We start from the raw sequence: 14598 nt of genomic DNA on the forward strand, positions 1-14598 counted from the left end.
TTACACAACTGGTTTGACAGCTCATCACCCTGCCAAAATGACGGCTGAACAACAAGTCCTAAACCAGGCGCCCGGAGCCCATGAGTTACATTTAGACTACACTTTCATAACACTCAGTTAACAGCTTGTTTACTAACTGGTGCTGATTATCATTCTTTGAATCGACAGGGGCTAAGACCCACTTCTTCAGCCTCAAGTACACAAAGATGAAAAGAAACAAGAGTCCAGCCAGTACAAACACCCAGCAGTAAAATAAAAACACATTTTATTCTTTGGAAGTACAAAGCAAAACAGTTATGTACAAAATGCAATCTTGAACATGGAGCCTTTTGTAATACAGATGTGTAACTACAGAGACTTACTCAAATTGTAAATTATATACTTAATTACTTATATAATCATGAGCATGTATGGCACTCTTGCATGGGCCATTAAAGGATAAGTAAAAAGGACGGATGAGTATTTTATTTGTATGGACACTGATCCAGGCTTTCAAAATGAAATGCACATATCTGTAAACTTTAGAATAAGTTTACTGAACTGCCTATTTCCTGTGGGCAGAGATTAGTGCAAGTAGTTTGAAAAGCTTTAATTTTGATGCTTGACTTTAATCAGTGTATGACCAAATTGAAACTGAATTGCAAAATGTGACTCTTTGTACCTCAACTTACTTTGAAATAAGTTTCAAGATGTTAAATTCAAACCATTATTCAGCCTAAAATTTGACATACAATGATTCGATTCAGGCATCACGAATTCAAATACAACTAAATTCAGCTTCTGCAGGTGATACTTCTGTTCATACATTTCCCTTAAATTCTTGTACATTATGACTATTTTAATAAAGTCACAACAAACATCCACACACTCCACTTTACATTGATAAGGTATACAAGTGCCAACACACTGTATTTAAATAGTCACTTTAAGTGCAATATTAACAGCACTTTCCAATTCAATAAAAGTGTAAATGTCCTTGCCTTTACATTCTGTGGTCAGAAATTGCTTCCATGCTTACAGCAGCGTAAAGTGATTTCCTGGCCTCTTTACATGAGAGAAATATAAACCTGAATAAAATGACAGCTTGTGTAGTGTTTCAGTTGTCATTTACAAAATGTTATTCAGTGGACAGAGAGTTCTCAGTGCCCACAAATTGCCTTATACCTGCTTACTAAGAGGATTCCCTTGAGCAATAAAATTTCAGCCATAATGTCAACAATTCATTAAGCTGCAGCATTAACACTGTAATAAAAGTGTTTTCTTCCATTCCTTCCAACTTTCATTTCTGTCTCCTCCAACAATCTATGACTCAGGCCAACAGAAGTTGCAAGGGGATAGAAAATCAGTTTTTTATTAATATCTGTTCCTGATCTGAGCAGCCTATTTTGGGATATTATGTAGTTTTTCCTGCCATGGTAAGTGAAACAGGACCAGCAGGTCTCACCACCTCACTATAAGCACAAAAGAACAATTGTAAATATTTAACAGTAAAAATAATGAAACCATAAAACCAAGTTAAAATTTTCAGCCATTCACAGCTTTGAGTGCTATCACGAACGATACCTTACTATCCAGCGATTAAAGACTGCTGAGGCATTTAAGATGATCTCAGAGCATTTTTGCTGCCTCAGTTTTCTCAAATTGCCTTCCCTCGTCTTCACAGTCACTCAAGGCACATTCAAAACTCAATAAATAAGTTGATATAATTGAGTGTTCTTATACATGAAAATTAACTATCACCTTTTTACAAATACATTGGGAGTCAAAATGTAGAGTTCTAGAAAGCGGGGCACTATATGCACCCTCGATTTGTTTTAAAACAACATAAAAATACATTCAGTGGCCTCGGTGGCCGGTAGAGGTTGACGCAGGCTGAAGTTTCTCAGATTTGCGATCTTTGGATTCTGTGTCTGAGGATGAATCTGAGTCCTGGGCCCGCTGCTGCTTCATCCACATGTCAGCATACAAACCGCCCTTTTGTAGCAGCTCCTCATGTCTTGGATGGGGAGGGAAGTTACATTAATTACAGAGAAGAATGTCATGTATAGTTGTCAGTAAATGTCTGTCACACAACAGATCAAAGGCTCACTTACCTTCCTCGCTCAGCGATCTGGCCGTCGCTGACAACCAGAATCTGGTCTGCTCCGATGATGGTAGACAACCTAAAAAAATAAAGAAATAGATAAGAATCCATGTGAACAATGTCGAACTTTGATTACTGATTTCCATGAGGACTAAAACACAAAGGAAAAAAAAAAAAAAAAAAAGTATATGGCTTTATGCATAAGTTACCTGTGAGCTACAACAACCGTAGTGCGACCGGCACAGACTTTGGCAAGTGAGGCCTGGATGTTGCGTTCTGTCTGTGTATCGAGTGCAGATGTAGCCTGCAAAGACACAGTAAATGTTAAGAAAATGGAAAAAATAAAATATTCCAAAAATGTGAGAGAAATTCAAGCTATTGAAATTGCCTAGAAATTGCCCAGGAATTTGCAAATATGGAGTACTGTGGCCATGGTTTAACCAAAACAGACAGACATTGTTGCAGTTACTATTTTGTTTATAGTCTTTTCATCTTACCTCATCTAACAGGATGAGCTGTGGTGCTTTGAGGATGGTTCGGGCAATAGCCACCCTCTGTTTCTCCCCTCCACTCAGCTTCAGACCTCTTTCACCCACCTGGGTATCATATCCTGCCAAAGGAAATGAAAAATAGCTGCTTTACTCATTGTGTGAAGGATGGAAGATCTTACAGTTGTTAAATAGACAAGCCATAACCCAAGGCAGACATTTGAGAAAATTCACATTCTTCAGATTACCGTGATCACACATGACATCCTTAAATAAGCAATTAGACAGAATAAGCTAATCATCTTATTACGTGTCTTTAAAGTCACCATGTTGGCTAAAGCAGCAGGGTAAATGTGCGAGTTACCTTCAGGGAAAGTCATGATTTTATCGTGGATGTCAGCGGCTACGGCGGCCTCCTCCACCTCTTGGTCGCTGGCTGAGATGCGGCCGTAGCGAATGTTGTCCCGGATGGTGTCGTTGAAGAGGACAGTGTCCTGAGGAACCACTCCGATATGGGCTCGCAAAGATGACTGCTTCACCTGAGGGGGGAAAAAAAACACAAAGAAGCAGAAGTAATTACTTGAGCAGTGAATACCTGTAAACACAGACGAGAAGAAATATCCAGAGCTTAATTAACCGTCCAAGCAGCTGATAACTTGCTTGCTTAAGAGCAACATACTTGGGGACTCATTCATGCCTGCTGCAATTAGATCACTTAATTATGTAGTGTCTCTTGCCTCTTAGCCTCATCTCACACTCATAGCCGTCAAGTGTGTTGCTTCTGGGTTTCTCAGATCAGTATCAGCCCTGATGAGTGACTTTTGGTTGCGATATATTAAGCTACTGAATCCCTATTTGCATGTCTGATGTTTGTCTATATGGCATATGGATACTGATACTTTATAGAGCTTTTGATGGTATTTCATGGTATTCATTATAAAATCTGTCTGCAAACAGTATTTCCCTTACAGAGTAAACACACGGACTGACCTGGTTAATTAAACAATGGAGTAGTTTGAATGTTATTATATCTAATAAGATTCAGAATACATAGGCTGAAGGGTTGACTTTAATTTCTTAGCAGTGTTAATTACCTTGGATATGTCTTGTCCATCAATGCGGATGCAGCCTCCCTGAACGTCGTAGAAACGGAAGAGCAGTCGAATGATGGTGCTCTTGCCAGACCCCGACTGTCCCACCTGGGGACATCAACAGACAAGCAATGATGAATTCACCCTAATTAAAAGATAATAAACTCCAGACAGCTTAACTGTGTTAATGAGTTGAGAGCGAAAAGTCTGTCCCAGACCTACCAGAGCAACTGTCTGTCCTGGAAGCACAGTGAAGGAAACATCGCGGAGAATCTCCTTCCTGCAAAACGATAACACCCAGGATTATTAATCTTGTAAAACGCATTAAACTGAACAAGAGGTTAATGTTCACAAATACACAGCTTCAAATATGACTGCCAGTTTAAGTGAGCACCTACGCAGAAACCGAATCTTACCAGCAAGTTTAATTAGGGTTTGACAAATCTATCAAAATCTGAGTACCCACTGCTACAGTAGACCGTTTTCACAGCAGCTGTTTGACATCAAATATTAGGTAAACACAGGTGTTACTAATGACATTCACTTTCCAGTCCATGCAGGTATACAGTCAGAGTCCTCATATTGTTCATGTTGGCTCACTGGAGAGCCTCTACTACACTCAAGTGGAACGCAACCTTAATATTATTAGTAACACCTGTGTTTACCCTGATTTTTCATGTCAAAATCGTGGCTGTGAAAGGGGCCTGCAGATATCCTCTCATACGTTTTAATCATGAGATTTTTATAATTTGGAACCCAAATGGTGTCTTTTCACCAGGGGTTCATACACATTCGGGGAAGTAGATCTGCGACTAGTCATTGTTTTCACTGTCAATTAACATGTAAATATATATATATTTTAATAATCGATTAAACTTTTGAATTTTAAAATATTTAAAAACAAAAACAAACGCCTATTATAAGTTCCCAGAGCTCGATGTGATGTTTTCAGATGGGCTCCTTAGTCTGACCAGCAGCCAAAAAACTCCAAGTTTTCATTTTAGAACAATACAAATGGAGAACAACAAGTAATTCTTAGCATTTGTGAAGCTGTACTCAATAAATATTTGGTATTGTTACTGGATAAACTACTACTACTAGCACTACTACTATGATTCATGTATTATTAAAATGATAAGCTATTAACTATTTGTTGACTGACTAATCATTTCAGCCCTATGAGGAACTCTGTTAAAAATCCCCACCAATTTCACACAGAAGCGGCAGAGAAAACAAAGGAAAAGGAAAACCAACCAGATTCCAGCAGGGAAGGTGGGCTATGAATTGAGTCATAAGAGACACAGTCACCTGGAAATGACATGGCAGTGTCATTTCCAGGTGACTGTGTCACTGATAGGCATTTTAAGTGGCTAATGATAACACTGGCACAGAAACCTTGCAGACAATCAAAGAAACACTAATGGTGGGGAAAAAGGGAATAGCTATTTCCTTCATTATACTGAATCAGAAGCGGCAGTGGAGGCGCTGCATAATTTGACAACAAATGTGAACCTACCCATTTACGTAGCTGAAATAAACGTTCTCAAACTCCACTTTTCCCAGCTTGTAGAGAAGGTTGCCTGCATTTATATCGTCTTTAACCTGCATAAAAGGAGCAAATGCGCAATACATGAAAACTTTAAGAATCAAAATCCAGTTCAAAAAGTGAAAACACAGTCCAAACATCAGTCATTTTCAGAACATACCTCTTCCTCCTCCTCGAATAGTTTGAACATGCTCTCCATGTCGATGAAAGAATTCTGGATCATTCTGCAGAGAAAAACAACAGGCATTTATAATGAACAACACTCAACAAAGAAGACGAGCTTTTGCTGTGAAGTCAGTTCAAATATATAAATTTAAACAACTATTCATATATAAATGATAGCACATTCATTTACCCTTCATTTACCCTTGATATATATATTGATAAATGGATAACTGACCTTAATCCTACTCTATAGACCACAAAGCACTTTCTGCCGCCCTTACCTGTAATAGGTTCCAAACCAGTTGAGGGGGGTGTACAGCTGGATGATGTAGGTGCCAAAGAGAACAAAGTCCCCCACCTAAGATCAGAGGATTTATTTCATGGTTAACATGAAACAGGAAAAAACTCAAACTAGCATTCTTGTTCTTCACATTCAATCCGTAGAACTCTAGGGGGATTTATACTCTATTTCAAAGCAGCATCTTCAAAGTGTTCAATTCACCAGGGGTTTGCTGGCAGAGGGTTTCTTTTTTTAATGGAGAACAAGTAAAGTAGGAGTATGAGAGGAAAAAAAAGAGGGGAACAAGGTCAAAATGACTTTAGTGAAACCTTTTCAAAATTAATGTCCTAATAATGTCAACTGATAAATTCATTAGGAAGAAATAATACATGCTAAACAAAGATGATCTCCCATAAAAGTGAAACATAAATAGAAGTGTGTAAATAGTAAAATGGATGACGTGTACCTGAAACTTTCCTTCAGTGACGAAGTAGGCACAGAGCAGGGAGCCAGCCAGCAGACCTGACCCGATGATGAGGTTCTGGGTTTGGTTGAGAAAGGCCAGGGAGGCCTGGGTCTTCCACTCCGACACCTAGAGCAGGAGGAGAACGAGATGCAATACAAGAGGTAAAAACATGTAAGAAGATGCCTGCTTTCACTACTCCTGGTGTAAGTGCAGGAGACGTCCAAACCCAGTGCGGCTGTACAGACACAACGCTGGCGTGAGCACGAAATAACAATCAGTTTTGTTTATATTCTCTTGTTACATGGCTTTATTCAACTGGCCAATAAAGGCTCTCTGAGGTTTGTTATTTCTAAATAAAAGAACACTATGCTTGGTGGTCACAAAGTCAAGTTGAGTTTGCTTATTTCTCAACAAACTAGGAACTAGAACTAGAACTAGAAACATGGAAAACTGCTCCGATGTTATATGCAATTATAATTACAGTAATTGTGTAAGGGATAATGTACAGCAGGCCCGTCGTTATCACTTTGCACTGGCTTTATGAAACACTCTGCCAAGACTCATTTTCCAGAACTGAATTTGACCCCTACTTATGATTTAAATCGATTTTATAATAAGCAATTAACAAGCCACAGCCAAACTGTTTAACATAACTGCAACTGTGGAAATGTCTGTTGCTCGCATCCATGAAGCAGAACTGTAACCATTGTTTTTCGCTCTCTGATTAAATGTAGATTTTTTTTTTCTTTAAATATTAGACAAATGTTAGCATCCTAAGCTAGGCACTGGAGTTTTTAACAAAGTGATGTTGACTTCTGTTTAGGACGAAAATCAAACTCAGCCTGATACTTTTGGGTTACCTGGTATTTCAAGATGGCATCCTCAAAGCGACTGACTTCATAGCTTTCCGCGTTGTAGTACTTCACCTGTTGAAGAGGAGGCAAAACAAGCAAAATAAATTGCAATATCTTGAAACAGCCTGAGGTAATGTGACAACTTTTTGATGAATCAAGAGTCATCAGGGGACAGAAAGTTCAACGTACCGTCTCAAAGTTTAACAAGGAGTCCACGGCTTTTGATTTGGCGTTGTTGTCCTGCTGATTCATGTCTCGTCTGTACTTGGTTCTCCACTCAGTGATGATGATGGTCAGAGCTGTGTGGCAAAAAAAACACAATAACATACGAACATTATATTAAGATTTATTCTCCAGTAAGCTCTTCACTCTTTAAAATGACCCACAGATGGTGCTACAAATTGAATGCAACCTTTGTTTGGAGTGCGTAAGGCCCTCTATCTACTGTATGTCCTATGTTTCATACATCAGATGCACTGTTGTTACTGTTTGACATGCATTAATATGAGTTTACAGCTGTCAGTATGTTTGTAGTGCAGTACAAGGCAGACAAAATCTTGGACATTTTTTGTTCTTGGCAGTTACAGTGACTCCGACCCTGGACTCCGGTGCAAATTACCAAAATCAAGGGCTTTGTGGAAAACCCCTGTAATTACCCCAACTGAGGCTCTGGACCAACATTATGCTGCTGACAGTATGACAGCTGGTATCACACAAAATAGATGGTTTGGATATCTGTGGCTGAGAATTCACTACTCACTGAGGTAGAGAGTCATGCAGACGAAGACAATGAGGCCGAACCAGGCATTGAAGTAAGTGATGAAGTAGATGATGGAGATGACAATGTCAGCGATGGTTGGGAAGATGCTGAACACTATGTAGCTGCAGAGAAAAGAGAGAGAGGGATAACCAAGTCAGTTTTACCTTCAAATTCAAATAGGAAAAAAGTCACTGGGTCTAGGCACAAACTTTATCCTACAATTCTGCATTTTTTTTTTATTTCTGTAATGAAGAAACAGCATGTAAAAGATTGTGATTATGGGAAGAAAGATGATACAAGGCACAGCTGAGATGCCTGGTTATTCCAAGATATGGTATATTAAACATTATAGTACATGTAATACTGCTTAATGGGAATCATAAGGCCAGTCAGTACACCTCTGTACAAAGTTGACGGATTAGGATTAAAATTAACTTCTCATTCAATTTTGTGCCATATTCTTAAAAAATATATATACACAAAATTTCCCTACCAGGGCTGCTATATCATCATCATCACCGTCAAAATGGCGGGGAACCACACAAACAGATCTCACCTGAGCAGGCTGTTAATGGAAGAGGTTCCACGGTCGATGCTCCTCAGGACGTCACCGGTTTTGCGTCCCAGGTGCCAGCGCAGAGAGAGGGAGTGCAGGTGGGCGAACAGGCGCACCTGCACTATGCGGTTGGTGTACTGCTGCACCCGGATCCACATGAAAGAGCGCATGTTGCTGACAAATCCTGATGCACCTGGGAGGAGAGGGCACCGAGTGAAAAGGGATTGAGTATATAAGTGAAAAGTAGACTGAAGTCATGTAATAAATGCTTTTCGTTTTTTAAATAAATCTTTATTTTTTGCAGGAAGAGTCAGACATACCTGCCCCTCCGCCCTGCATGAACTTGAGCAGGACGTAGATACAAACTGTAGTGGCCACAGTGGGCCAGCTGCTGCCGTCAGTCAGTTCATTCACTGAGAGAGGAAGAAAGACAGAGGTGGATGAGGAATGAAAAAGGAGGGGAGAGAGGGCAGGCTTTCGGCTAGAAGATGAAGCAGATAAACAAGATGGATGGGATAAGAAAAGACACGGGGAAGGTGTTCTCTGACACACAGACAATTTGTATTCCTCCCTCTGCCCTGTAGAGAGGCGCTAAAAGCTGTCAGGACCAGAATGTCTTGTTTCACTGCATCACCCATCCCGAGGAAACGCAAATGTTTAACTTGATGGGTCTGTGTGTGCTACAGGCCTTTTTCACTGTTGTTTTTTTTTTTATTATTTTTGAGGACATTTAACCGAGAGTTCAGAGACAGAAAATATGAAAACAGGAAGGGGAAAGACATGTGGAATGTTCGCCAACTGGGACACCGGGACCCCCCTGTGCACTCTATTTTAATTTTGTTTTGCTGAAGTTTATTGTACTTGGATTATAAATACTTCATGTTGTATAACGGTATGTGAGACAAATTCTTAATAACTGAGCTAATGGCACAAGCAGGGCCTCTTGAACTTATTCTATCTGCATCCCAAATAGAGATAACAAACAGTAGTGTTGTCCCCAAGCTCATTACAAAAAAGTTTTGACAGTGGGGTGACCCTATACAAAAAAGCTCCACTGCTTGAGGAGCTGCTCTAAAATTGAATCTATAAAGTTACCTAAGAGTATGTCCTCACCTATATTCTTGTAGTAGATGGGCACAAAGACATTAATAGCCCTCTCGATACCCAGCAGTCCCAAGCAGAAGAGGACCAGCAGCTGGAGGAGGATGCTGCCCCGCGGCCACATGTAGGGAACCAGCAGACGCACCTTCTTCCTAAAATCCTGCCAGGTGGACTGGTTCTCCTGTGATCTACCCAAAAGGGACTGTGGCAGAGAGACAGAACACCAGAGACTTTAAACAGAGCAACAACACAGAGAATGTGATTAGAATAAAACAGAGCCAAATTGATGTACTTGTCATGGAGGATACACAGAAATATTGGGTGTTTTAAAAGAATGGAGGCTGAAATACAGTTGCTGAAGCCTGATTGGTATTTTTCAATGTTATGATGCTTAAAAATATATCAAGGAATCTCGGCAAGTTCGCCGTGCTCTGCATTCACCATTACCTGTGCGCTTTGCTCTACATCACGCTCCTCCTCATTGATTAGTAGCATGTACGGTCTCCGTGGCAACCCTGGAGCTTTCAGACCAATGAAGAAGAGCAGCCCAGTGCTGATGTAGCGTATCAGCCACAGGGCAAACTGCACCTGAAGGGTTCAAAGTGAATAACAGGCCCATCAGTATGGATGCCACATCAGAGTTGAGGGCCAAATGATGATGGGAAGATATGCAGATGAAATGACTGTACATGTGAAATATGACTAAACAACATGGATTAACTGGATTACGGTTCATTCCCTTTAGGTTATATATCTGTTTTATCTTTATTTTAAAAATGATCAAAACTCTGGGTTACACGTCAGAATATACTACTGAGGATTCCAGTAGATTACACAAGGAAATTTTAAGTAAAGGGCAAGTGCAGTCAAATACACAGCTGAGTAGTTTATCAACAACAAGCTGACTCAGAGTAGGAGGAGCCACATTTTGCTGCGCCATCTGATTGGTTAACACCATAGTATTGGGGAAGTGATAGTCTTTCTGACTGAGGCATGACTCAGCAAAAGTAGACTCAGCTTCCCTCTCACGTCTGTAAACCTCATACATTTTAGTCATGCCAACTCCTCTACCCATTTTGCCAGTTTTGAATTAAGACAGCAGGCACAGCTTTAAGACACAGTCAAACAAATGGCACACCTATCTCTGTTAGGTAACCAACCTTTGGCCCATTAGATTGTGAAGATACACAAGGTAGGCACCATAAAGGGCAAATACACCTGATAGTGAAGGGCAATTATTATCATGCAGGAAGAAGTACACAGTGTGGTGTTTGATCGACTTAAGAGAACTGAACTTGAGATAAACATTTCACATTTTTGACCAAGTGGCAATATATGAACAGCATCTGGCACAATGGATTATACTGAAGCGCTGCACATGATCTCATTACAGTAGGCTGGACCAACTCCAGACTACAAAAAATACAGAAACTGAGGTCAGACATAGAAGTCCACATTCTGTATTGTTTTTAACCTCAGTTATCCTTCAGTCTTGAAAATATGGCCAGTCTGGAACAGCAATTTACATGGCTGATTGGTTCAACAAATCAATTTTAGTCGGGATGGGCCAATATATTGACACACTATCAGTAATGGCATATCAGCATTGACCATTAACGAGCAGATATCAGTGTTGGGCTAAGACAGACAGACACACACATAGATAAGTCTGCATCTTCTCTCTCACCTGCTGTTTCTGGTTCTCCAGCGCCCACCACCAGTGAGGACTATACCAGGAGACGAAGGCCAAGTTCTCGGCTGAGAACGCCACAGCCCAGAACAGCAGCAGGACGGTGCTGTGGCCCCTCGTCCGGTCCATAACGAGGACCCTGCGTCTCTCCAGCCTGAGCAAAGCTATGGCCCAGGCCCAGCCCAGCACCGAGAACCAGCCATACAGCATCACGTAGCCAGGCAGCTCCCCTCCACTGGCAGCCTGCCACACCATCCCACTCAGAAACTGGACCAGGAGGAGGGCAGAGGTGGCCTGCTGGAGGCCGTAGAGGCGGGAGCGCGGGATAAACTTGGGTTCCATTGTGGTGCCATATCGCTGGTAGCAAATGCAGTGGATTGTGCCAAGGAAGAAGGCAATGGTGAGCAAGACGGTGGGAAGCAGGGTGAAGTAGAAGCAGGGGGAAATGCCTTCATCCACCCAGGTTTGGGAAATAGAGGAATTGGCTTCGCAGTAGCTGTGCACAAACACCATGGCTGCACCTAGGGAGAAGTGAAGTCATTTTTCAAGAGATACTGATACTGGGCAAGCAACATGTACCAGACAAAACAGTCAAAACATCCCAAGTGGGCAAAAGAAAATACTCTGCAGTGCCTTTCATGCAAGCAGAGCAAGTCTCTCTCTCAAACACACATTTTGCATGTTACATCCACAGTAGCAGACAGCAGGCATGGTGGCCCTCTCTCCTTTCCTGTCCTGCTAATTTGGGCTGTGAACTTCACTGACAAGTTTAGTCCTTGACTCACGGTTCACTGTTGCACCTGATTTAGCTGCTGGTGGTCATAAATTACCCATGTGTGGCAGTCAGCGGGCAGCCGGCACGGTAACGTTAACTAACCCAATTCTCAGAGCTAAAAGGGGAAATGAATTGCTGAAAATGTGTGTCTAATAATTCATTACGCACAAGTGGAGCCGGTCTTACCTCTGCGATGCAAACAAGTCTCATTGACAGAGGTGACTGCTGAGAGGCTAGCAGGTCCGCTAACGGTGAACACGGACAGATTTCTTTGTTTTGCGCCGCTTTCACACGACGACGGGTTGAAACGGGACGCACTGACCAGAGTTCAGATGATTTTTCAGCTGCCGGTGGTTTCAGTCATCCTGCTGCGTTTCCTTACTCAGCTTTGTGATCGTCCTTGTAGCACGTTTGTTGAGCAACAACCATCCATGACTCGGCACTCGACAGTTTACACAACACTGCTGCATGGCCCGGACAGGAGCGCCCCCTGCAGGCGGCGAACGGAACTCATAATAACAAACCTCATCACGTATTTTTAAGTTAATACCTCGCGTGTAAAATAATACAAGGTTTTTTTTTTTTTTTTACGTTACATTTTTGTAATGATTTTTTAAACATTTTCCAACAATAATAGGTAAAATATAATGCATCAATAAAATAAACTAAGGAGAAAACAGCAATACTCTAATTTACCACTGTAAAATCACAATGTCAGCACAAAAAGACCTGTTTTTGGTTTATTTGTACTCAATACTGAACAGCAGAAGAATGTGAAAAAACAATGTGAAAGAATGCTTGAATGCAAAATACAATTAGGTCCAGTGCATCTGCCATCACATTTAAGTCGAGGTAAGGCAGAGGCTCTCCAGATCTTCCTAAATAATGATTTTTCCTTACATTGTGTAGGCTCTTCTTTGGATTACAGTATGATGTCAGTTCATTGATCCAGTGTGTTTGTGTGGGAGGAAGGGCAGATTTCCAGTTTTCTAAAATGTTTTTTTCCCCACCTTTTACTGACAAGTAAAAGTTATCATTTGCTTTTAAAAGGATTGTAGTCTCCTAAGAGCCATACTTACTTTTTGCATGGAAGATTTTTTTGTAAAATTTCTGAGATGGCTTTAATAATTCAGTGACATCTTTGGCTGGCATATCCCTGACTCCATCCAGCAACAGGGTTTTGATGAAACTAGAAAAAATGACAGCCTGCAATGCCAAAACTTGATCACAAGATGGCATCAAATACAAAGGTATAATTAGAATATCCCACTGTCTCTGCCTAAAGGAACGATTCATCAACAGTATATAATCCCCATCACCACTGATGGGGAAAAATATTTTTGGACACTGAAAAGAATAACAATGTGCTAAAAATGGCATGATATAAATTGCTTACAGCGCATAATTTTCCTGCTGTATTAAAGTCCTTTTAAAACAGTGAATGAGTGTTTGATTACTTTCACCACAGCAGCGTAAGCCAAGCTTACCTATTCCAGTGAATCAAGTAATTCTGCAGTCAAAGGAAGATAAAAAAGAACATAATCTTTAAAGACGAGGGGCTTCAAGTCTGTAAATTCAGGCTTTGGTTCGATGTCAAAAGAGACGGGAAGTGAATCAAAAGCCAGCTGTCACATCTGCCCTGCCTAAAAGGAAGAATAAAAGATCTGTGTGTGTGTGTGTGTGTGTGTGTTTGCTGTACCTGTATGTGAGTGAAAAAGGTGGCTTATGAGCCAGATGGAGTGTGTGTATGTATATAAGAAAAAGAAAAAGACAGAGAGAGACAGGGCTTGCGAGCCCGTGTGAACCCACACACACACACACACACACACACACACACACACACACACACACACAGTGGGATGGAAAAGGGGGAAATCTTATCATTTAGAGCCTTCACAATGGGCATAAAGAGCTGCTAATCTGCTTCATCTCCCCGGTTCTTTTGTGCGAGTGGAAATGGACCTTCTGTCCATCAGCTGCTTGTCACCCTGCTCTTTTGTCCCCCAGTAGATGTGATGGCCTGCCCGTCACAGCCCTCATCTCTCTTCCCCTTTGTGGGCCTTTCTACCTCTGCCTCACAGTCTCAGCGGGGACCCTATAAGTCCTTTAGGTGCGTCTTTTCTCTCATTCAATCCCAACTTTTCTCTCATTCCCCTCCATTTCTTTGTTCGCCTGAGGCTGCCTGACTCACACGCACACACTCACATACACATGCACATACACACACATAGTAACAGGAGGGGATAAGAGGGATGTGTGTGTCAATCTAATCCCTTGATTTACTTAGAAGAGAATATCGGTGGTGTTGGGGAACGCTACGTCCAATCTCATTAGTACTTAGGAGGATCAATAAAGCTTTCGTTTGGCTGAATGCAGTTTTCAATGAGGGATCGGTCTTGGTGAATTTGGTGCTTAGCTCAAGCTTGCTGGCAGATGACCTTTTGCTACCTTCAATATTCACAAGTCACCCATGTCGTATTATGTGGATGGAGTGATGGCCTATAGAGACTGGTGCTCATCTGAATGATGTATTGTTGCACATTCCCCTTCAACCTCTAAACTGTATATCACTGTTATTGTTACTGTTATGATTATGATTCTATATAGTTTACTAATGTGTGTTTATGTCACTGCTGAATCCTATTGCTATTGTTGCTGCAATGTCCTAATCTGGCCATGGGACTCAGTAAAGCGTCATCTTCCAGCCATCCATCCATCCATCCATCCATCCATCCCAGCATGT

At 41.2% G+C, this 14598-nt stretch overlaps 1 protein-coding gene across 1 annotated transcript; it reads right to left on the reverse strand.

The window, feature by feature from the left end:
* Nucleotides 1-248: 248 nt before the first annotated feature.
* Nucleotides 249-12318, reverse strand: abcb6a (ATP binding cassette subfamily B member 6 (LAN blood group) a). Its single transcript, XM_030072422.1, has 20 exons — nt 12042-12318; nt 11078-11601; nt 9838-9978; nt 9403-9592; nt 8610-8702; nt 8290-8482; nt 7734-7855; nt 7163-7272; nt 6980-7045; nt 6120-6245; nt 5655-5731; nt 5369-5432; nt 5179-5264; nt 3885-3942; nt 3666-3770; nt 2936-3110; nt 2581-2693; nt 2293-2387; nt 2094-2162; nt 249-1996 (listed from the first exon to the last, which is right to left on the reverse strand). The coding sequence occupies exons 2-20, from the start codon at nt 11591-11593 to the stop codon at nt 1837-1839; spliced, it is 2559 nt and encodes an 852-aa protein (XP_029928282.1). The 5' UTR covers nt 11594-11601; nt 12042-12318; the 3' UTR covers nt 249-1836.
* Between the last annotated feature and the right edge of the window lie 2280 nt (nt 12319-14598).

Source organism: Myripristis murdjan, chromosome 2, assembly GCF_902150065.1.
Source record: "Myripristis murdjan chromosome 2, fMyrMur1.1, whole genome shotgun sequence".
NCBI classification, from domain to species: domain Eukaryota; kingdom Metazoa; phylum Chordata; class Actinopteri; order Holocentriformes; family Holocentridae; genus Myripristis; species Myripristis murdjan.

Excerpts from the sequence above, each read along its gene's own strand:
- abcb6a (XM_030072422.1), bottom strand. The coding sequence starts at position 11,593 with ATGGTGTTTGTGCACAGCTACTGCGAAGCCAATTCCTCTATTTCCCAA. Across the intron at positions 8,703-9,402 it reads CATCTACTACAAGAATATAG|TGAATGAACTGACTGACGGC; the intron begins GTGAGGACATAC and ends TTCCTCTCTCAG. Across the intron at positions 7,856-8,289 it reads TCCATTAACAGCCTGCTCAG|CTACATAGTGTTCAGCATCT; the intron begins GTGAGATCTGTT and ends TTTTCTCTGCAG.